At 41.8% G+C, this 23,937-nt stretch overlaps 1 protein-coding gene across 4 annotated transcripts in view; it reads right to left on the minus strand.

Annotated features, from left to right (window-relative positions):
* The window catches only part of LOC107381286 (MAM domain-containing glycosylphosphatidylinositol anchor protein 1), a 341,592-nt gene that overhangs the window by 86,308 nt on the left and 231,347 nt on the right, over positions 1–23,937 (minus strand). For all 4 annotated transcript variants that reach the window (XM_070554534.1, XM_070554533.1, XM_054732169.2 and 1 more), the window contains 4 exons: positions 14,173–14,502; positions 13,392–13,691; positions 5,587–5,844; positions 5,328–5,476 (listed from right to left, as the gene is read on the minus strand). In XM_070554534.1, the coding sequence (XP_070410635.1) occupies positions 5,328–5,476; positions 5,587–5,844; positions 13,392–13,691; positions 14,173–14,502 (1,037 nt within the window). The remainder of the gene's footprint in view (positions 1–5,327; positions 5,477–5,586; positions 5,845–13,391; positions 13,692–14,172; positions 14,503–23,937) is intronic.

A 23,937-nucleotide genomic window follows, 5' to 3' on the forward strand; every position in this document is an offset into this window, starting at 1 on the left:
TCAGTGGTTACATGTGCACTGAGTGATAGATCTACACTGTCTCTACTTCTAAAAATGTAGCTTTTTGTCATTTTGTTCATTCATCATCTAGTTTGCTGTAAAATATGAATATAAGAAGTGCCACATCACAAAAAACTTGTAGGATAAGCAGAGAGGGGGATTCACAACGACTAACTTTGTGCATGGTGGACTGGTTGAGTGTAGGTGATTAAAGACTAAAGATCCTGTATTTGAGCCAGACCACTGAGCTGCACAGGAATCACGTGCTGACTGTTGCATGTGATGATGTCAGGAGGGCGGGTTTGGGCTACAAGTCGGTTCAGCATTTATATTGTCTAATTTATCTACGTATCTCAGATATGAGCAAAAAAGAAAATCAAAAGTATTTATTGTAGATATAACCATAAATGGCTTGGCTAGTCCTATAGTAGAACTTGTTCTGCTTGTTCCTGATTATTCATTTGTCTGCAGTTGTCCAGATTTGTACCTTATTGTTAGCAGCTCTGATCTTCTTAGCTTTCTGCATCAAAATAATACGTAAAAGCAGCAACGGTTTAATTTAAGCGGCACTGACATGATCAGCACCAAATAAATGAAATAAATCCACGGCTGGAAAAGAACAGTGTCAGATTTTAATGACAGTATCAAATAAGCTGCGTGTAATTAGCAATGAATGGTTGAGTCGTTCACCTTTTGTTACAAAAAAGGAACAAATAAAACAAATCCCATTTTAATTTATCCAGTGAATGAAAGCAGTCATTTCCTAAACCGCTGAGGACAGAGGTCGTGTTACGATGAAGGATTTTAAGGACAGCAAGATGGCAGCAAAGGTGTCTCTGTCGACACGTTTAATTCCAGAGAACCCCCACTCCACAGCAAGGTCTAGACTGAATTAAGATGTGTAAATGGAGACGTCCCGGCATGCTGGTGAGTCAGGATGCTTACCAACCAGACTGGCACACTCAGCCAGCTACGCAAACTCTGATTATAGGAAAATACATTCCTGTACTATTCACATACAGGCCTGAAGTAAGTAAATGCACACAAGCAAACATGAGTACGACTCCTACTGGCACGTGATTGAAGTGCATGTAAAAGGAAATGGAGACATGTTGTGTTTAGATGTACGCCAAAGAGCAGTAGCTCTGATCTGAGGCTGTATTCCCATCAGTGTTTGCACGCCTCCCCTGGGACCTCCACATCATTTCACAAGTGCTAAAAAAAACGGAGTGGCGGGGCGTTAAAAGGATGAACTGTAGAAAAGTTGCAGAAATAAATGAGTTGTGAAAATGAGATGGAATTACGTCTGAATGTCCTCTAACAGTCGAGAGGACAAGTGAGATTTAATGTTTTTCTTTCATTTGCATTGAATTAATCTCCTTTTCACCGAAATATTTCCTCTGCTATCCTTATTTCCTGTGCTGCCTTCATCTGGTTGCATTGAATTGGTCACACAATTATTGACAAAAAAAAAAACCCTTAAAATAAAAAGTAAAATGTGCCGCTTCCTGTCAGATGCTTTTCTTAATTACATTTTTAAATATTTGGCTATTTTTTTTACTATATAAAACCGAATGTCATTAAATTATCACGTTAAAGCAAGAAGGTGGTAAAAGGTATTAGAGGGGGGGGATAGGAGGCTAGGAGGAAATAAAAAGGAGAGAAGAGGAGGAAGAGGAGGGGACAAATGAGTGAAAACTTACAGAGAGCTTAAGGAAATCACCAAAAACTGTTCGTTTTATGTCTCCCTAAAGACTTTAACTTAATAAGGTAAGTAGCCATATCATAGAGTAGGAAAGGGATTAGTTATTCATCAGCAGGGAAGCTGCTGGCACACCTCTTTCCTTCTGTTTCACAGAAAGCACACACACACACACACACACACACACACACACCTCAGCCAGCAGTGCGTGATTCATTATTACTCTTCCTGTCTTGTGCTTAAATCCCTGTAATCCATAACATGTGACAAAACAAGAAGGTGGTCATGGGGTTCTGTCTGTGAACACTAAAGTCAATAAAATGAGACAATGTATGTGTTTAGTTGGCTTTAAAGGGGAACTAGGCAGATTTGGCTTGCTTTTAGCACCCCCTAGTGTTTGATGTAGAACCAAAAGCAAAACCTACTGTATCTGTGCGTTCGTGTGTCTGCCCTTTGCCGAGAGGCGTGGGTAACCCGCTGAGCCCCACTCGTGATAGGGATTGCAATTATTTCCCATCAACGAGGAATTCCCAGTAAGCGCGGGTCATAAGCTCGCGTTGATTAAGTCCCTGCCCTTTGTACACACCGCCCGTCGCTACTACCGATTGGATGGTTTAGTGAGGTTCTCGGATCGGCCCCGCCGGGGTCGGCCACGGCCCTGGCGGGGCGCCGAGAAGACAATCAAACTTGACTATCTAGAGGAAGTAAAAGTCGTAACAAGGTTTCCGTAGGTGAACCTGCGGAAGGATCATTACCGGTTTTGTCCCAAGTCTGGTGGCTAAAAAACGCTCCAAGCCCTGGGAGGACGGGCTGGTGGAGGGGCGTCGGAGCGGTGGGCCAACCCCACCGGCGACGGTGCGCGTCCGGCAGAGGGCCAGGAGGTGTCACAGCCTCCCCTCTCTCCCGAGGCGACTCTGCGCGTCGGTGAGGACCTGGTACCCGTCGCTGCACTCCGCCCCTCCACCTATCACCACCCGCCCTCCCGAGGCTCCAAGGCGGCAGGGTGCCGCCGGGCCTCCGCCGGGCCCCGTACGCCCTCGACCTGCTCGCCCCCCGTGGGGAGGCTGGGATGCGGGACACAACAGCGCGGTCGTCCGAAAGCGCCGGAGGCACGCCAAGCCGACCCAACTCCGTGCGCCTGTAGCTCGCTGAACCTCCGTCACCCTGTGAGCCCCGTCGGTCCGAAACTGCCCACACCTATATAGCGACCCCCACCCTAGACAGGGGGGGTCGTGGTGACTGGGCTGTGGACGGCCGGCGGGACCGGGGTTACGGGGGGAAGGGAGGTGCGGGACGCAGAGAGGCCCGACGTGCTCCTCAGCCTTCCTTAGTATCTACAGGAGTGATTCATCACTAAATTAAACAAAGCAGCTGTGTTCATGATCTAAAACGTGCAGTAAGAGTGCTGGAACCAGTCTGCAGCGCCAGGTATGTCAGCTCAATTTTTTTCCAAGTCCCAAGAGAGTGGCCCGCGAGGATGAAGTTGCAAGCGGAATATTCTGGACACAGGGGGTGATGAGGGCTGGGTGGCCTTAGATTAACCTTGTAAAGGGTAATTTTAGCACATACTGGCTCAAGAAAATTATTTCAAAACATAAAAAAGTTGCAAAGCCATGCCTGTTTATTGTCCAGTTTGTGACTTTTAGGTTAATTTAATTCTCCTCATAAAGTTGTGAAATTAAAGCCAAATAACTGGAAAATCTATTTTGAAATGGCAAAATACATAGTTACCCGCAGGAGAGACCTCATCTTAAAGTTCCTAGAATATTTGAAATGGAGTGTTATTGTCTGAAACTTAGATTTCTACAGAAAAGATTGTTTGCAATAAAAAAATATCTGAAAAGCTCTAGAAAACCTGATAAAATCCTTTGCTGCTTGTCGACTAAAAGTGGATCTATTATTCTGACGGAGATCAAGTATGAGCAAACAAAAAGAGTATTTTTTCTCAAATTTCTCCAAAATGTTCAGTTCTGAATTTGTTTTGTTCAAGACACAATCATTTTACACACCAGGCTCAAAAAGAACAGCGAGGAGATGAAGAAAGTAGAAGACTGCTCATTCAGGGCACGTGTATATTGACTATTTGACACTTTCAAAGCTCTTAAAGCCTCGTGTTTACATAGCATGCAGAATTCATTACATTAAGACTGTGTGCACGTGTGCGGCTGCGTGCATAAAAGGTTATTCCCACTCAGTGTGATTTTTACAAACTAAGGCGTGTGACAGGTGTTTTGTCTTATGTGCAACACTCTTTGTTGATGTAAGACTTTTTTAAAGGTGAGGTTTACTGAGAAATAATGTACTACTTGTTCTTTTGGAAAGAAGATCAGCTACTGAATGTGAAATTAGTCTCAGATCCCTATAGGGAGCCTAGGTCTCCTCCCTTTCCGGTCGGCTCATGGGTCCCCGGAAGAACGAAAAAAAAAAGAAAGCAAGTCAACGAGGCTAAAAGAGCTATTTTCTAATCCGCTTTGCCTTACGCCCTGGATCACACATATGTTGTACTGCAGTTTAAATGAAAACTAATGATGGGTGTTTCAACCATGCCAGTCATGTACTTTTGAGATTTATCAGCTAGTGAAAGTTCGTAATTAGCATGACCACACGCCAGAAATCGGCATGTCGCATATGTGACGTCACCACATGATCTCCTCTCCCCTAATGTAGCTGCTACTTACCACATAGCCAGATTTATGGTGGTTCTTTCCTCCTGTGGGAAGTTTGCTGATCTTATAGCCCTTTTACCTCAGTTTTCTCCGTGTCTGGTTCAATGACGTCACTTTTGTGAAGCGCATTTGTAGTCCTGGACTTATTTTCACACAAAACCTAAAATAACATTTCCCCTTTTCTGAAAATAAGCGCGTTCTTGGTTTCAAAATGTGTCTTTAAAATTCACAGACATCATATGTGAAATCCATGGATCATAACAAGTGGAATTAGAAAATAGCATTTTTAGCCCCACTGACTTGCATTCATTTTTTTCTTCTTTTGGGGAGCCATGAGCCGGAAGTAGATGGCCGTGACTTAGGCTCCCTATTGCCTGCGTTGGCCACAGTCAGAAAATAGATGGGGAAACTTTCAGGTCAGAAAAAGCCAGTATTCTATGTTACAAGGTTCTTACTAGTAGAGGCTAACCATTAGTAGCTCTGACAACAATGCAGACCACATTTCTGGCTTGTATTTTTGGTGGCAATAACACATCAATGTTACATTTTTTACCCAAGAAAACAAAGTAAATAGAGGCAGCAGAAGAGTCGTGTTGCTGTTAGCCAATCAGAAGTAATACATCAGCATATCATGCATTTTATTGAGTAACTGACTAACTTCTACCCCCTGAAACAGGAGCGCCAAAGCTTTTTCCTCCACAAAAATCGACTCACAGTGCATTTATCCACACAAACTACAGCACATTTATTTCAACCATGAGTGTATGAGCCATTTAAAACCAGAACAGCCAAATATCCATGTAAATCATCTCTTTATTCCAGTCTTCCTCAGCCTTCAGAGATTCTTCTCCAGCTACCAATACAAAACCAATGCCTACACATATTTTTATGTGACTCCACATCAGGTTATGGAGTCTGCTTTTTGCTCAGTTTTAGATATTTAAGAGAAGGTTCTTTACCTTTTGGACACTTAACCAGTAGCCTATGATTTTGTCTGTCGCCTGTGGTTCTCTCTGTGTCCACTGCAGGTTGTAGGAGTAATTGTTTCCCTTCAGGATTCGCACAGGGTTAGGTGTGTCAAAGTAAAATTCTGCATTGTAGGGTTTTGCTGTAAGAAAAGCAACATCGTTCAGAACAAAACAAGCCAAGGTGGATGTGAAAGTATTGACACAGGGAAAAAAGGCCTAAACATTTTGGGATTAATTTCATTTTACACACCAGAGACATTAAATCTGCATGTTGATGTCCCTGCGCTGTTGCTGACTCGGCACTCATAAGTTCCATTGCTGGTTGGTCCCAGTTTTAACGTGTGCTCTTTCAGGTCTGGCATTGACATTTGGATGAATTTGCCGTTACGGAACCAGCGGGCATCAGTCGTGAGAGGAGGACTGGACCTCATGACGGTACATCTTAGAATCACCTCTAGTGTGCTCCTGGTGCGCACATCCTGAAAGACTGGGTCCAGAATGGGAGGATCTGCAGAGACAACAGAAACCCTTTTAGCTGCTGTTTCCTGTCTGTATAAATCAAAGAGTCCACGTTCACAATAAATCTGTGTTTTCCAGTACCACACTTTCTCAGAGCATGTGAAAAGGTGGGTTCAGATAAATCACCCAACGCAGAACAACCACTAACACCAAAAGGGATTGGGCATTACGTGGCACAATCCCATCCCTGCTGCTAACCTATCCTAACCGGTAGTTATTAACCTGTCACAAGTGATGTGTGGCTCAGCGGTTAATGACTGACTAGTGACTGTTGCCCTGGGGTCAGCTGAGACACAACACAGCCAAATTACTCTGCCACAAATCACAGACAAGCCAGTTCACCCACGGCTAATCATGTAGATAGACAAGACACTAATAGTGCGACCGCTGCACGAGCAGTGATGAGATTTGGTGTTAAGGCCCCCAGAGGTGAGGCAGCATCACCGGAGTCCCTTATGAATCAAGTTTATCAGACCCAGGTGTGTAATTACGCTCTAATCTAAGCTGTGGGTGTAATTTAGATGACTACAGAACAAGATGCGGTAAATACGAGAGGAAGGACAGGCGAGATAATAGAAGAGGAAACAAACCGAAACACTTTCTTTCTTTAACAATATGTTAATTAAATATCATAAAATCCTCATAATTCTAGTTTTTCTGTTATAAATGTATCCTTCACGCTTCCCAAACTTTGCACAAAGGCATTAAACTCATTAGATGTTTATTTAATAGTTCAAATATTTTACGGTTCAGAATTGTGTTCCAGTTTGAATCAAATAGGACTTTTGTTGCAGTTTCAACTTGATAACTGAATTGAGAAACTATTATAAACATGCATTTATAATAAAACAAGACATGAATTTGAATAATTAACAAATTAGTGTAAAATGTGTTTTTGTTGTTATAATTTGATGATTGGGAGGAGCAAAAGGAAAATATGTAAAGGGATTTTTGCAACTTTTTCGTTATTTGTAATCATTTTCTTGAGCCAATATGTGTTAAAATGACCCTTTACGGGGTTATTGAGAAGTCACTCAGAACCCCAATGCCATCTCTGGCCAGAACATCACACTTTAGAACAACTTTAGAGTGGTGGGCCGCCACCTGTTGGAGAAAATTTGAGTTGACACGCCTGTTGCTACAGTCTGGTTCCAGCACGTTTCCTGCATGATTTAGATCATGAACACAGCTCATTTGTTTAAAGGAGTGGATTATTTGTTTAATCGAATGTCTCTAGAAGGAATGAATGCCTCGCAGGCAGTACAAATCCTACAACACAAATCCTACAAACCCTTGTCTGGTCAAGTCTGCAACATCACAACTGAGCTTCAGACAACAAAATTTGGAGTCTCATTTCCTGATATTTGGACGTCTCGCTCCAGACTGGATAACAACAACGTGACTCTACCACTTGACTTGCAACATGAATGTTTAATCTCCACAAATAACACGACCCTTGAAGACTTCTGTCGTGGAGAGAAGTTATTAATGCTAACGGTTAGCTTAAACTAGCTGAGATGTCCGCTGCTGATTCCTAAATGTTAAAAGAAGAAAAAATAGCTTATATAGCGCCTCTCGAGATGAAAATCACAACACAACAACAACAGCCTTCCCAGTTGTGAGTCAAGATCGGTGAGTCCATGAATGCTAATTCATTGTGTGATGTAGATATGTGAGGATTTTCAAATCCTAGCATTTCATCATCTATTTTCTACCGGAAGCTAATGCAGGAGATATGTGTAGGAGAATTTTATATTGGCCAGAATGCATGAAACACTCAGAATGACTGATTATAGTCAATAATTTAAAATATGTTTTTTAGTCAGCCACACTTTTAATTTAGTGATGAACCACTCCTGTAGATACTAATGTAGACTGAGGAGACATTTCAGCTGTTGGATTAAGGTGTTAAAAAGACAAACGAACATTGATGAGATTTGCTTTTGGTTCTAGTAAACGAACACTAGGGGGTGCTAAAAGCGAGCCAAAATTGCCAAGTGTGCCTTTAAACATTAAGCTTGCCTTATACTTGTTAAAATGACCCACAGACAGCATCACTTTCTTTCTACTCTTATTTGCCTCCTCGACAGAACTGTTACTCAAAAAGTTTGTGACATCTGCAAGTCTGAGTTTAATTTACTTTTTTTTAATTACTTTGCATTATTGATCATTAGTAAGATTACCGTACTCCAGATCTGAAAAACTTAAAGAAATTATGTTATGAAAGCAGAGCAACAAAAGATTAAATACAAACATCTATATATTGTATTCAAATTCAGTGTTTGCAAGCAACACAATGGACATACATTTAAAAACATGCAATGTGCAAACACACACACACACACACACACACACACACGCACACACGCACACACACACACACACACACACACACACACACACACACACACACACACACACACACACACACACACACACACACACACACACACACACACACACAGAACACATTTAGAGTATTGTTCAAAACAGACAGTTTTGCAGCTTTAGCTCCTAAACTCTGCTGGATCACAAATCTGAATCTTTCCAGAGTCTGGTAAACAAAGCCAGACCAAGTTTCTGTTTGAAAACCGTTTATCATTCTGCACTTGCACCCCAGTCTGAATCAGCACCTGAATGCTAAAGACTGGGAAACTGCCTCCTCCCATGCATTCCCCCTATTTCTTTGCTGCTTGTTGCCCTTTAGCTCAGAATCTCTCTTCAGTCTAGTACAAACAGAAAAAGCTCATTATTGTGTCTCCCTTATTTCCTGGAGCAACAATTTAAATGCTTACAGCAGCTAATGTGTGGCAGAGGTGACTGATGTGTGAAAGGTTCGAGGTCTTAGTGTAATCTTTTAGACTGATTAGTGAGCGGCCACATTTCCAGCCTCTCTTCATAGACATTTATTTACATAAAATGACAAAAAACAGCGACAGGGTTAAGGAGAAACGGCCAAGCTGTGGCTCAGTGGTGACAGACATACAGAAGACGGGTGAACACAGAGAGAAGTGAGCTGTAAGCTTATTTCTGTGCAGTTTATAAATCATCCCATCCCCACTAGTGTTTGGTAGAAAAGTTAACATTATTACAATCCCTTATTGAGTTTGATCTCTACGCTGCAACAATTATGAACCTTCCCACTTCTACATGCTGCATTCTGTTCCTTTACTTTCCAAAACCTCCTGGGCTTTACTTTTGTATTTATTTCCTTCTTATTTAGGGCCTGTGGCAACACACTGCAATATTTCATACACCAAAATCTATGTAAACACACTGTTGCTATCTGTCTTACTGGACACAAAGCAGATTTCATCCAAGAATGCAACACTGACCAAGCCAGACATCTAGTAAAAGTGCATTAACCACGGACTGGGGGAAGGAAGCAGCGTGTGGAGTGTTGTAGAGGAAAGGCAGAAAACTCTCCTGAAGAAGACGACAAAGAAGATGACAAACGACAGAGAAAGTGTTGGTGTGAAAGTGAAAGAAGGCAATGACTGAGTGAGGGAGGGAGGTGGTGAGCGAATGAGAGGGTGCAGAAAGAGAATGACAAGCCAGAGAGGAAGCTTCTCTCATGGCCAACAGTTGGCTGATTGATGATGACGAGAGTGGCAATGAGGAAGAACATCCTCTTCTCTGCGGGAGGAAAACAAGGACTTGGGAATGGAAGAACGGATTCAAGGTAAAGAAAGGTTGTAAAAAGCAAACATCTATTTAATGAAATGAGCCAAATAAGATCCTGACATCCTCTCCTCACGTCAGTAGACATTATTATTAAGAGACACCGGATTAAATTAAAATGTAGAGTGAAATGAGAATAAAATGGGTCAGCAGAACAAGAAGATGAATGATCTGGTTTCCTGCATGTTTAATGCAGTCGCCATAGAAACTTGTTCTCATTCACGTTGTTTTTTCAACTCATTTTCTTTCTTTTGTTCCTCCCTTTCTGCACGTCTCTCTTAACCTCGTTCCTTTCACTCTCAGTCCTGTTCGTGTTTCTGGCTCTGTGCTCTGTTTTTCCTTTTTTTTCCCCCTCTCTGTCCAAAGTGGGGTGACCACCTGCTCCATTAATCAGAGTTGGCTCAGTGGGGAGAGCAGCGCTCACACAGTGCTGGCCTTCCACCCAGCCACCATTAGCAAGCCAACTAAAGGCTTCTTACAGAAGAGAGAAGAGGAGAGAAAGACGTGTTTGTGCCTTTATTTATCAGTTATGTCAGAGTGGGAAATTAGTCCAAGACTTTAAGATTCAGAGCTAGCTCAGGGTCACTGAAAATGTTTTTGAATGATCGACTCAACGTTAAGTTGCTGCAGATTTGGAGACTTCATAGAAAATGTAGATTTCATTTGTTTTTCTGTTGATTCAAGCTGGACTTTGTTTTCCTTGAAGACAGTTCGCCTCTCATCCTGAAGCTTCTTCAGTTCTGAAAAGCGGGATGGGAGTAGGAGGCTTAGAAGGTGTGGTGGGAAACAAACATGCTGATGGAGTCATAGACATGCATGTGTAGATACCTCACTGAGCGCTGCCGCCATATTAGGTGGGTTCCTCACACTCCAACCCAACTGGAGTCAATGCAGGGAGGACAACTATGCCTGGTTTTTTTTCTGCAGCCTACGGTTGCAACACTATTGAACACAGAGCACGTGCTTTTACTATAGACTTTTCTAGCCTATCTGTTGGGATTTTATATTTTTGTTTATTTTTTATTACCTTTATAATTTTGTCTGACTTTGCAACAATGCATAATAAAATGTATTTTTTAGTTGGGAAACACTTTCTTCAGTTGAAATAAATGCACTGGGAGCAAAAGGAGACCCATCCAAGATGGTGGCCCACAGCTACGCCAGCTCCAATAGGCAGCACCAGTCCACGTCGCTCAGGTCCACATATGTAGACCCTTTTACTGTTTGTAAACAATATGACGTCAGCGAGAATGCGCGCGCAGCTTGGCAACAGAGAATGGCGTTGTTTCAGGCTTTATCAAGCTACGCTGCGGGGTTATCACCGGCAAATCTTGAATGTTATATTATTAAACTCACTTTAACGAATGGCAACAGACTCCCGGATCCCTGTGGCATTACGGAATGGGTGGAAGATGTAGGTGCGTGGCCAGATATCCAGTGGCCCGATATATGTACGTTTTTAGTGGAGAGGCCCAGTAAGTACACATGTGAGAAGCTACGGGCTTGCAAATCGTTAGATGCACACAACTATGTTGTCTGTGGCCACGTACAGAAAGGAAAATATCATGACATAGACTCTGAGTTTTGCATCTTGAAGGCAGAAGTCCTTCCTAGCCAAAGACAAGGACACAAGACTACTATGTACGAAGCTTGGGTCATAGTAAACAAACCAGAGAACTACGTCTTCACAGCCAACTGTACCTGCAGGGCAGGGTGAGTATAGCATAGGTTTCTTTTTTTAGCGTGCTCAGAGTACAATCGTGTTAATTTTAGAGAAATACAGTTTATACTAATATGCAGTGGGAAATTACAGATGAATTAGAATGAAATGTTAATTTGAAGCATGAAATAAAGCGTATACATTTGTTTAATTCTGTCATTTTGATGTTTCAGACTTGGGTCATGCTGCAGCCACGCAGCAGCAATTTTATTCAAAGTTGAGCTTTGTGTTAGGATGGGAAAAACAGAAAAGGCTGCAGTTACATCTCAGGCATGTGCATGGAAAGACCTGAGCAGGAAAAATTTAGAACTTCGGAATTCTGTAAAGTTTCAGTCCACTGCTTGAAGAGAAGCGATTCTGGCATCCATACACGCAACAACCCGACATTTTTATGTGCTCAGAACTTCAAAACAAAGGGTTTAAAACGCTGTTTTAGTATCGAGTGTGAATGAGGAAGCCTTCACTCTCGTTGCCAGGCTGTGCGTGCAACTTTTGATGACGTAGGTAGTAAAAGGGTCTATTTGCCTGTGGGTAGAGCAATAGGGGTCACTGGTGAGGCCATTGTTATTACTAATAGAATAGAATGCCTTTATTGTCACTATACAGGTGTAAAGTGAGATACAGAGCATCTCCTGCTCAGTGTAAAACAAACATACTTGGGGGGGGGGGGGGGGGGGGTACAGTTCTGATGAGGTCACATGAGTGCCTGGACCATCCCTCTGTTCACCTCTCTGAGTCGCTGTTTCCAAGTAAACCTTTAAGATTATCATGCCCTATAAAACTAACAATCTCAATTTTGACAATGAAATAACCTGATAAAGGTGTGCCATGTCATACCCAGAAGCCCAAATTCTTTATATTAATCCAGGAAAACCGAATGGGAAAGGAAACAGGAAACAGAATTATCTGACCTATCTTTTTGTTTATTGACTCAAAACACCAGCATTTGACTGTTTTTATAAATAGCAGTTCATTTTATCATTTTTATAAAATGTTTAAATTATATCTTTCCTCTAGCAACATCAACTTAACCACCAGATGGAAGCTGAGACTTCATTTGTTCCCTGATCTTTCCTTTTTGAAGCAGGCCAGTTTGTTGCTCTAAAGTCATCCACAGTATCCCAGTGCTCTCAGGCCAGTTCAACAGTTTCTTACATCTTTCCATATCGTCTCTTTTTTTCTGTAACAAGTGTCTCCCCATGGCTTCAGATTCTGGCACATTTACCTTCTGCACACCAGCCACTCTCCTATTGCAACAAGAAATCAGGACTTTTCCTGCACATGTCTGCAGACTGCTTTAGCGTTTCCATTATTCACCTGCCCACCCACTCTCACTCATGGAGCCAAAGGCCAATTCCAAGGCAGAGATTTTGACTTCAAAGAGTAGGACAGGTGCAGGTGCATGGGCAAGGGCTACATTTCACTTTTGCCTCTGTGCAAGCTGAATATTGTGTCAAAAAGAGACAAAGGTACCTCAAAGTAGAATGTACCAATAAATCTCTAATTTCATCTCAAGCCTGCTCTGAAACAATGCTGTTCAAACAAGTATTTTTCTTGCAAAATTGCAATTATTAGAGATGTTTTAATAATTTAACATTTAAAAATTGATTTCCACTTTAATTAGATGACTCGATGGGAGTGTCTCGAAAGTAAATTGAGATTCAGAAGATTAAATTAGAAGGGAGGAAAGCAAATTACAGACCTTGTATTTTTTAAACATGTGAATACCCTAAACAGACTTTACAATAAATAAATAAGTAAACACTGACTACATCAGTGCCCCATCAACCCACACAATAAAAAAAAAAGATTAAATAGAAAAGAAAGCTAACATTTGTTGAGAGTTTGAGGAGGAACCGCTGCATGAATATTGGTTAAAAAAAAGAATAAAATAAACCCTATGTTCTGACTTTCTTTTCAGACCATTTAAGTGCCTTTTTGCTGTTTTTTTCCCCTTAGCAGTTTATTTTTGACATCCTAATTTGTTTTAAAATATTAGTTTTCATTTTATGTTCATTGTACTTCTTCCTTCTACCAAGCTGGAACTATTTATATCCAACACAGATAGATCTGCCCCTCTGAGTGCTCAATAGTTGTGACATCATCATTATTTTTCTTCTCAGACTCATACTTACATTGAACGTTCAGTTGAACCAGCGCCTCTCTGCGCTTGATGTTAAGCCCGTTGTATGGAGCTGTCTGACAACGATACAACCCCATCATGTCCCTGCTAACGTTCCTTAGACTCAAGCGGCCATCAGGTGTCTCCTCCACAGTCTTCCCTGAAGGCATTAGCAGGTCCTTCTCTGTTCGTGACCACAGAACTGGAGGACGGGGTTTGCCGTCGACTACCAAGCATACCAGATCGGCTATCCCTCCCTCGCGCACATTCACAGTCTGACCTCTTGGTGGGACTGACAACACCGGAGGATAAACTAGAGGAAAGAAATGAGAATAAAAATAGAATAAATTACCATTACAATAAAATACAATTAATTTATAAACTCAAATAAAGTTGAAGAATTAGCCACAAAGTGATCTTTGCAAGGCTTTATGGAGGTCTTCAAGGCCATACATAGAAAGATTAGGTTTAATGATAAATGGGCTTGTGCAAATCCATAACTTCCATAGCAGGTATGTTCACATGTTTATAATATTAATCTTGGTGGCTGCACAATCAGGTCCTAAGTGGGTTGTGGGGGAGAGAAGTGACAGCGGTAAGAGAGTAGCCATAAAATGTGGATCAACGTGATTTGGTCACTAAGAAGCATGATAGCCAAGCTGGCCGCATGCCTTTATTATGACCCCATCCCTCCATGACTGTCTTCACACTGAAGTAGATTTTCAAGCTTCCCACTTGTTTACCAACCTGTACATTTCTGTTGTATAATAACACAAGAAAATGAAGAATCTTACCACCGTTCTGAGAGATGTTGATGTCCACACGAAGTTCTGGTACCCTGCTGCCTGGGAAGTTTGCCACACAGCTGTAGGCTGCCAAGTCTCTGAACTTCATGTCCACAATCTCTAAGCTACTGGTCCCCGGTGCCATGTCTGGGTCACTGCGCAATAATATCAAGCTGTCTGTGTTGAACACCGGTGCACCGTTCTTGTACCAGGTGTAGTTGACTTTGTCTTGTGGGGTGGCGTCAACGTGACACGACAGCTTGAGGTCACGACCCATTTGGATGGTCTCGCTGTCCTTGTTGGAGTCCGGTGTGATTTGGAAGGTCAGATTCTTCATTGCTTGTGTTGGGTAACCATGTGCAAAAACAAGATAAAGGATTACATTAATGACCTAGTGAGATGTTGACTCTACTGCACATTTTACTTCATGAATTCTCATTCTGTACATCAACAGGTGGTTCAGTGGATGTGAGTAACTGAAGAAGTCACATGTCCAAGCTAAATTGAAAATGGACTTTCTGTAAAAAGGTTATTGGAATTGCCTCTTTTAAAAACATATTTTACAGCATTATATGAGACCAAAACTTGAGGAGCTTTTTTCTCAGCTGGCGGAGAAGAAGAAGAAGAAGAAGAAGAAGAAGAAGAAGAAGAAGAAGAAGAAGAAGAAGAAGAAGAAGAAGAACAACAACAACAACAACAAAAACAACAACAAAAACAACAACAAGAAGAAGCTAATAAAGAAAAAGAACAGAAGAACAGGCAGCAGAAGTAGGTGAGGAAGAAGCAGCAGAAGAAGTAGCAGAAGCAGCAGAAGTAGAAGCAGCAGATAAAAGAGGAAGAAGAAGCAACAGAAGTAGTAGAAGAAGCAGCAGATAAAAGAGGAAAAAGAAGCAGCAGAAGAAGAAGCAGCAGATAAAAGAGGAAGAAGAAGCAGCAGACAAAAGAGGAAGAAGAAGCAGCAGAAGTAGTAGAAGAAGCAGCAGTTAAAAGAGGAAAAAGAAGCAACAGAAGAAGTAGAAGAAGCAGCAGATAAGAGGAAGAAGAAGCAGCAGAAGAAGAAGCAGAAGCAGCAGATAAAAGAGGAAGAAGCAGCAGAAGAAGTAGAAGACACCGCAGATAAAAGGAAGAAGAAGCAGCAGCAGTAGAAGCAGCAGATAAAAGGAAGAAGAAGCAGCAGCAGTAGAAGCAGCAGATAAAAGAGGAAGAAGCAGCATATGAAGTAGCAGAAGCAGCAGTTAAAAGAGGAAGAAGAAGCAGCAGAAGTAGAAGCAGCAGATAAGAGGAAGAAGAAGCAGCAGATAAAAGAGGAAAAAGAAGCAGCAGAAGTAGTAGAAGAAGCAGCAGATAAGAGGAAGAAGAAGCAGCAGAAGTAGTAGAAGAAGCAGCAGATAAGAGGAAGAAGAAGCAGCAGAAGTAGAAGCAGCAGATAAAAGGAAGAAGAAGCAGCAGAAGTAGAAGCAGCAGATAAAAGAGGAAGAAGCAGCATACGAAGAAGCAGAAGCAGCAGTTAAAAGGGGAAGAAGAAGCAACAGAAGTAGTAGAAGAAGCAGCAGATAAAAGAGGAAGAAGAAGCAGCAGAAGTAGAAGCAGCAGATAAAAGAGGAAGAAGAAGCAGCAGAAGTAGAAGCAGCAGATAAAAGAGGAAGAAGAAGCAACAGAAGTAGTAGAAGAAGCAGCAGATAAAAGAGGAAAAAGAAGCAGCAGAAGAAGAAGCAGCAGATAAAAGAGGAAGAAGAAGCAGCAGACAAAAGAGGAAGAAGAAGCAGCAGAAGTAGTAGAAGAAGCAGCAGTTAAAAGAGGAAAAAGAAGCAACAGAAGAAGTAGAAGAAGCAGCAGATAAGAGGAAGAAGAAGCAGCAGAAGAAGAAGCAGAAGCAGCAGATAAAAGAGGAAGAAGCAGCAGAAGAAGTAGAAGACACTGCAGATAAAAGGAAGAAGAAGCAGCAGCAGTAGAAGCAGCAGATAAAAGGAAGAAGAAGCAGCAGCAGTAGAAGCAGCAGATAAAAGAGGAAGAAGCAGCATATGAAGTAGCAGAAGCAGCAGTTAAAAGAGGAAGAAGAAGCAGCAGAAGTAGAAGCAGCAGATAAGAGGAAGAAGAAGCAGCAGATAAAAGAGGAAAAAGAAGCAGCAGAAGTAGTAGAAGAAGCAGCAGATAAGAGGAAGAAGAAGCAGCAGAAGTAGTAGAAGAAGCAGCAGATAAGAGGAAGAAGAAGCAGCAGAAGTAGAAGCAGCAGATAAAAGGAAGAAGAAGCAGCAGAAGTAGAAGCAGCAGATAAAAGAGGAAGAAGCAGCATACGAAGAAGCAGAAGCAGCAGTTAAAAGGGGAAGAAGAAGCAACAGAAGTAGTAGAAGAAGCAGCAGATAAAAGAGGAAGAAGAAGCAGCAGAAGTAGAAGCAGCAGATAAAAGAGGAAGAAGAAGCAGCAGAAGTAGAAGCAGCAGATAAAAGAGGAAGAAGAAGCAACAGAAGTAGTAGAAGAAGCAGCAGATAAAAGAGGAAAAAGAAGCAGCAGAAGAAGAAGCAGCAGATAAAAGAGGAAGAAGAAGCAGCAGACAAAAGAGGAAGAAGAAGCAGCAGAAGTAGTAGAAGAAGCAGCAGTTAAAAGAGGAAAAAGAAGCAACAGAAGAAGTAGAAGAAGCAGCAGATAAGAGGAAGAAGAAGCAGCAGAAGAAGAAGCAGAAGCAGCAGATAAAAGAGGAAGAAGCAGCAGAAGAAGTAGAAGACACTGCAGATAAAAGGAAGAAGAAGCAGCAGCAGTAGAAGCAGCAGATAAAAGGAAGAAGAAGCAGCAGCAGTAGAAGCAGCAGATAAAAGAGGAAGAAGCAGCATATGAAGTAGCAGAAGCAGCAGTTAAAAGAGGAAGAAGAAGCAGCAGAAGTAGAAGCAGCAGATAAGAGGAAGAAGAAGCAGCAGATAAAAGAGGAAAAAGAAGCAGCAGAAGTAGTAGAAGAAGCAGCAGATAAGAGGAAGAAGAAGCAGCAGAAGTAGTAGAAGAAGCAGCAGATAAGAGGAAGAAGAAGCAGCAGAAGTAGAAGCAGCAGATAAAAGGAAGAAGAAGCAGCAGAAGTAGAAGCAGCAGATAAAAGAGGAAGAAGCAGCATACGAAGAAGCAGAAGCAGCAGTTAAAAGGGGAAGAAGAAGCAACAGAAGTAGTAGAAGAAGCAGCAGATAAAAGAGGAAGAAGAAGCAGCAGAAGTAGAAGCAGCAGATAAAAGAGGAAGAAGAAGCAGCAGAAGTAGAAGCAGCAGATAAAAGAGGAAGAAGAAGCAGCAGAAGTAGTAGAAGAAGCAGCAGTTAAAAGAGGAAAAAGAAGCAGCAGATGAAGTAGAAGAAGCAGCAGATAAAAGAGGAAGAAGAAGCAGCAGAAGTAGAAGCAGCAGATAAAAAAGGAAGAAGCAGCATACGAAGTAGCAGAAGCAGCAGTTAAAAGAGGAAAAAGGAGCAGCAGATGAAGTAGAAGAAGCAGCAGATAAAAGAGGAAGAAGAAGCAGCAGAAGTAGTAGAAGAAGCAGCAGATAAAAGAGGAAGAAGAAGCAGAAGATGAAGTAGAAGAAGCAGCAGATAAAAGAGGAAGAAGAAGCAGCAGAAGTAGTAGAAGAAGCAGCAGATAAAAGAGAAAGAAGAAGCAGCAGATGAAGTAGAAGAAGCAGCAGTTAAAAGAGGAAAAAGAAGCAGCAGATGAAGTAGAAGAAGCAGCAGATAAAAGAGGAAGAAGAAGCAGCAGAAGTAGTAGAAGAAGCAGCAGATAAAAGAGGAAGAAGCAGCAGAAGATGAAGTAGAAGAAGCAGCAGATAAAAGAGGAAGAAGAAGCAGCAGAAGTAGTAGAAGAAGCAGCAGATAAAAGAGAAAGAAGAAGCAGAAGATGAAGTAGAAGAAGCAGCAGTTAAAAGAGGAAAAAGGAGCAGCAGATGAAGTAGAAGAAGCAGCAGATAAAAGAGGAAGAAGAAGCAGCAGAAGTAGTAGAAGAAGCAGCAGATAAAAGAGGAAGAAGAAGCAGCAGATGAAGTAGAAGAAGCAGCAGATAAAAGAGGAAGAAGAAGCAGCAGAAGTAGTAGAAGAAGCAGCAGATAAAAGAGAAAGAAGAAGCAGCAGATGAAGTAGAAGAAGCAGCAGTTAAAAGAGGAAAAAGAAGCAGCAGAAGAAGTAGAAGAAGCAGTGGATAAAAGAGGAAGAAGAAGCAGCAGAAGTAGAAGAAGCAGATAAGAGAGGAAGAAGAAGCTGCATAAGTAGCAGAAGCAGCAGATAAAAGAGGAAGAAGAAGCAGCAGAAGTAGCAGAAGCAGCAGATAAAAGAGGAAGAAGAAGCAGCAGAAGTAGAAGAAGCAGATAAAAGAGGAAGAAGAAGCTGCAGAAGTAGCAGAAGCAGATAAAAGAGGAAGAAGAAGCAGCAGAAGTAGAAGAAGCAGATAAAAGAGGAAGAAGAAGCAGTTAAAAGAGGAAAAAGAAGCAGCATAAGAAGTAGCAGAAGCAGCAGATAAAAGAGGAAGAAGCAGAAGAAGAAGTAGCAAAAGTAGCAGATAAGAGGAAGAAGCAGCAGAAGGAGTAGCAGAAGCAGCAGATAAAAGAGGAAGAAGAAGCAGCAGAAGTAGAAGCAGCGGATAAAAGAGGAAGAAGAAGCAGCAGAAGTAGAAGCAGCAGATAAAAGAGGAAGAAGAAGCAGCAGAAGTAGTAGAAGAAGCAGTTAAAAGAGGAAGAAGAAGCAGCAGATGAAGTAGCAGAAGCAGCAGTTAAGAGGGAAAAGAAGCAGCAGATAAAGTAGAAGAAGCAGCAGATAAAAGAGGAAGAAGCAGCAGAAGTAGTAGAAGAAGCAAGAGATAAAAGAGAAAGAAGAAGCAGCAGATGAAAGAGGAAGAAGAAGCAGCAGAAGTAGAATAAGCAGATAAAAGAGGAAGAAGAAGCTGCAGAAGTAGCAGAAGTAGCAGATAAAAGAGGAAGAAGAAGCAGCAGAAGTAGTAGAAGCAGCAGTTAAAAGAGGAAGAAGAAGCAGCAGATGAAGTAGCAGAAGCAGCAGTTAAAAGAGGAAGAAGAAGCAGCAGATGAAGTAGCAGAAGCAGCAGTTAAGAGGGAAAAGAAGCAGCAGATAAAGTAGAAGAAGCAGCAGATAAAAGAGGAAGAAGCAGCAGAAGTAGTAGAAGAAGCAAGAGATAAAAGAGAAAGAAGAAGCAGCAGATGAAAGAGGAAGAAGAAGCAGCAGAAGTAGAATAAGCAGATAAAAGAGGAAGAAGAAGCTGCAGAAGTAGCAGAAGTAGCAGATAAAAGAGGAAGAAGAAGCAGCAGAAGTAGAAGAAGCAGATAAAAGAGGAAGAAGAAGCAGCAGAAGTAGAAGAAGCAGATAAAAGAGGAAGAAGAAGCAGTTAAAAGAGGAAAAAGAAGCAGCATAAGAAGTAGCAGAAGCAGCAGATAAAAGAGGAAGAAGCAGCAGAAAAAGTAGAAGAAGCAGCGGATAAAAGAGGAAGAAGCAGCAGAAGAAGTAGCAAAAGTAGCAGATAAGAGGAAGAAGCAGCAGAAGAAGTAGAAGAAGCAGTGGATAAAAGAGGAAGAAGCAGCAGAAGTAGTAGAAGAAGCAGCAAATAAAAGAGGAAAAAGAAGCAGCAGATGAAGTAGAAGAAGCAGCAGATAAAAGAGGAAGAAGAAGCAGCAGAAGTAGTAGAACAAGCCGCAGTTAAAAGAGGAAGAAGAAGCAGCAGATGAAGTAGCAGAAGCAGCAGATAAAAGAGGAAGAAGAAGCAGCAGAAGTAGAAGAAGCAGATAAAAGAGGAGGAAGAAGCAGCAGAAGTAGAAGAAGCAGATAAAAGAGGAAGAAGAAGCAGCAGAAGTAGCAGAAGCAGATAAAAGAGGAAGAAGAAGCAGCAGAAGTAGAAGCAGCAGATAAAAGAGGAAGTAGCAGCAGAAGAAGTAGCAAAAGTAGCAGATAAGAGGAAGAAGCAGCAGAAGAAGTAGAAGAAGCAGCGGATAAAAGAGGAAGAAGAAGCAGCAGAAGTAGTAGAAGAAGCAGCAGAAAAAGGAGGAAGAAGAAGCAGCAGATAAAAGAGGAAGAAGCAGCAGAAGTAGTAGAAGAAGCAAGAGATAAAAGAGAAAGAAGAAGCAGCAGATAAAAGAGGAAGAAGAAGCAGCAGAAGTAGAAGAAGCAGATAAAAGAGGAAGAAGAAGCTGCAGAAGTAGCAGAAGCAGCAGATAAAAGAGGAAGAAGAAGCAGCAGAAGTAGAAGAAGCAGATAAAAGAGGAAGAAGAAGCAGCAGAAGTAGAAGAAGCAGATAAAAGAGGAAGAAGAAGCAGTTAAAAGAGGAAAAAGAAGCAGCATAAGAAGTAGCAGAAGCAGCAGATAAAAGAGGAAGAAGCAGCAGAAGAAGTAGAAGAAGCAGCGGATAAAAGAGGAAGAAGCAGCAGAAGAAGTAGCAAAAGTAGCAGATAAGAGGAAGAAGCAGCAGAAGAAGTAGAAGAAGCAGTGGATAAAAGAGGAAGAAGAAGCAGCAGAAGTAGTAGAAGAAGCAGCAGATAAAAGAGGAAAAAGAAGCAGCAGATGAAGTAGAAGAAGCAGCAGATAAAAGAGGAAGAAGAAGCAGCAGAAGTAGTAGAACAAGCCGCAGTTAAAAGAGGAAGAAGAAGCAGCAGATGAAGTAGCAGAAGCAGCAGATAAAAGAGGAAGAAGAAGCAGCAGAAGTAGAAGAAGCAGATAAAAGAGGAGGAAGAAGCAGCAGAAGTAGAAGAAGCAGATAAAAGAGGAAGAAGCAGCAGCAGAAGTAGAAGAAGCAGATAAAAGAGGAAGAAGAAGCAGCAGAAGTAGCAGAAGCAGATAAAAGAGGAAGAAGAAGCAGCAGAAGTAGAAGCAGCAGATAAAAGAGGAAGTAGCAGCAGAAGAAGTAGCAAAAGTAGCAGATAAGAGGAAGAAGCAGCAGAAGAAGTAGAAGAAGCAGCGGATAAAAGAGGAAGAAGAAGCAGCAGAAGTAGTAGAAGAAGCAGCAGAAAAAGGAGGAAGAAGAAGCAGCAGAAGTAGTAGAAGAAGCAAGAGATAAAAGAGAAAGAAGAAGCAGCAGATAAAAGAGGAAGAAGAAGCAGCAGAAGTAGAAGAAGCAGATAAAAGAGGAAGAAGAAGCTGCAGAAGTAGCAGAAGCAGCAGATAAAAGAGGAAGAAGAAGCAGCAGAAGTAGAAGAAGCAGATAAAAGAGGAAGAAGAAGCAGCAGAAGTAGAAGAAGCAGATAAAAGAGGAAGAAGAAGCAGTTAAAAGAGGAAAAAGAAGCAGCATAAGAAGTAGCAGAAGCAGCAGATAAAAGAGGAAGAAGCAGCAGAAGAAGTAGAAGAAGCAGCGGATAAAAGAGGAAGAAGCAGCAGAAGAAGTAGCAAAAGTAGCAGATAAGAGGAAGAAGCAGCAGAAGAAGTAGAAGAAGCAGTGGATAAAAGAGGAAGAAGAAGCAGCAGAAGTAGTAGAAGAAGCAGCAGATAAAAGAGGAAAAAGAAGCAGCAGATGAAGTAGAAGAAGCAGCAGATAAAAGAGGAAGAAGAAGCAGCAGAAGTAGTAGAACAAGCCGCAGTTAAAAGAGGAAGAAGAAGCAGCAGATGAAGTAGCAGAAGCAGCAGATAAAAGAGGAAGAAGAAGCAGCAGAAGTAGAAGAAGCAGATAAAAGAGGAAGAAGAAGCAGCAGAAGTAGAAGAAGCAGATAAAAGAGGAAGAAGAAGCAGCAGAAGTAGAAGAAGCAGATAAAAGAGGAAGAAGAAGCAGCAGAAGTAGCAGAAGCAGATAAAAGAGGAAGAAGAAGCAGCAGAAGTAGAAGCAGCAGATAAAAGAGGAAGTAGCAGCAGAAGAAGTAGCAAAAGTAGCAGATAAGAGGAAGAAGCAGCAGAAGAAGTAGAAGAAGCAGCGGATAAAAGAGGAAGAAGAAGCAGCAGAAGTAGTAGAAGAAGCAAGAGATAAAAGAGAAAGAAGAAGCAGCAGATAAAAGAGGAAGAAGCAGCAGAAGTAGAAGAAGCAGATAAAAGAGGAAGAAGAAGGTGCAGAAGTAGCAGAAGCAGCAGATAAAAGAGGAAGAAGAAGCAGCAGAAGTAGAAGAAGCAGATAAAAGAGGAAGAAGAAGCAGCAGAAGTAGAAGAAGCAGATAAAAGAGGAAGAAGAAGCAGTTAAAAGAGGAAAAAGAAGCAGCAGAAGAAGTAGCAGAAGCAGCAGATAAAAGAGGAAGAAGCAGCAGAAGAAGTAGAAGAAGCAGCGGATAAAAGAGGAAGAAGCAGCAGAAGTAGTAGAAGAAGCAGCAGATAAAAGAGGAAAAAGAAGCAGCAGATGAAGTAGAAGCAGCAGATAAAAGAGGAAGAAGAAGCAGCAGAAGTAGTAGAACAAGCCGCAGTTAAAAGAGGAAGAAGAAGCAGCAGATGAAGTAGCAGAAGCAGCAGATAAAAGAGGAAGAAGAAGCAGCAGAAGTAGAAGAAGCAGATAAAAGAGGAAGAAGAAGCAGCAGAAGTAGAAGAAGCAGATAAAAGAGGAAGAAGAAGCAGCAGAAGTAGAAGAAGCAGATAAAAGAGGAAGAAGAAGCAGCAGAAGTAGCAGAAGCAGATAAAAGAGGAAGAAGAAGCAGCAGAAGTAGAAGCAGCAGATAAAAGAGGAAGTAGCAGCAGAAGAAGTAGCAAAAGTAGCAGATAAGAGGAAGAAGCAGCAGAAGAAGTAGAAGAAGCAGCGGATAAAAGAGGAAGAAGAAGCAGCAGAAGTAGTAGAAGAAGCAGCAGAAAAAGGAGGAAGAAGAAGCAGCAGAAGTAGCAGAAGCAGCAGATAAAAGAGGAAGAAGAAGCAGCAGAAGTAGAAGAAGCAGATAAAAGAGGAAAAAGAAGCAGCAGAAGGAGAAGAAGCAGATAAAAGAGGAAGAAGACGCAGCAGAAGTAGCAGAAGCCGATAAAAGAGGAAGAAGCAGCAAAAGAAGTAGCAAAAGTAGCAGATAAGAGGAAGAAGCAGCAGAATAAGAAGCAGATGCAGCAGATAAGAGGAAGAAGCAGCAGAAGTAGAAAAGGCAGCAGATAAAAGCGGAAGAAGCAGCAGAAGTAGCAAAAGTAGCAGATAAGAGGAAGAAGCAGCAGAAGAAGTAGCAGAAGCAGCAGATAAAAGAGGAAGAAGCAGCAGAAGTTGCAGAAGCAGCAGAAGAAGTAGCAAAAGTAGCAGATAAGAAGAAGAAGCAGCAGAAGTAGCAGAAGCAGCAGATAAAAGAGGAAGAAGCATCAGAAGTAGCAAAAGTAGCAGATAAGAGGAAGAAGCAGCAGAAGAAGTATCAGAAGCAGCAGAATAAGAAGCAGAAGCAGCAGATAAGAGGAAGAAGCAGCAGAAGTAGAAGAAGCAGCAGATAAAAGAGGAAGAAGCAGCAGAAGTAGCAAAAGTAGCACATAAGAGGAAGAAGCAGCAGAAGAAGTAGCAGAAGCAGCAGAATAAGAAGCAGAAGCAGCAGATAAGAGGAAGAAGCAGCAGAAGTGGAAGAAGCAGCAGATAAAAGAGGAAGAAGCAGCAGAAGTAGCAAAACTAGCACATAAGAGGAAGAAGCAGCAGAAGAAGTAGCAGAAGCAGCAGAATAAGAAGAAGCAACAGATAAGAGGAAGAAGCAGCACAAGAAAGAGCAGAAGCAGCAGATTAAAGACGAAGAAGCAGCAGAAGAAGAAGTAGCAGAAGCAGCAGAAGAAGAAGCAGAAGCAGCAGATAAGAGGAAGAAGCAGCAGAAGTAGAAGAAGCAGCAGATAAAAGAGGAAGAAGCAGCAGAAGTAGCAGATGCAGCACAAGAAGTAGCAAAAGCAGCAGATAAAAGACGAAGAA

Source organism: Nothobranchius furzeri, chromosome 9 (genome assembly GCF_043380555.1).
Source record: "Nothobranchius furzeri strain GRZ-AD chromosome 9, NfurGRZ-RIMD1, whole genome shotgun sequence".
Lineage (NCBI taxonomy): Eukaryota > Metazoa > Chordata > Actinopteri > Cyprinodontiformes > Nothobranchiidae > Nothobranchius > Nothobranchius furzeri.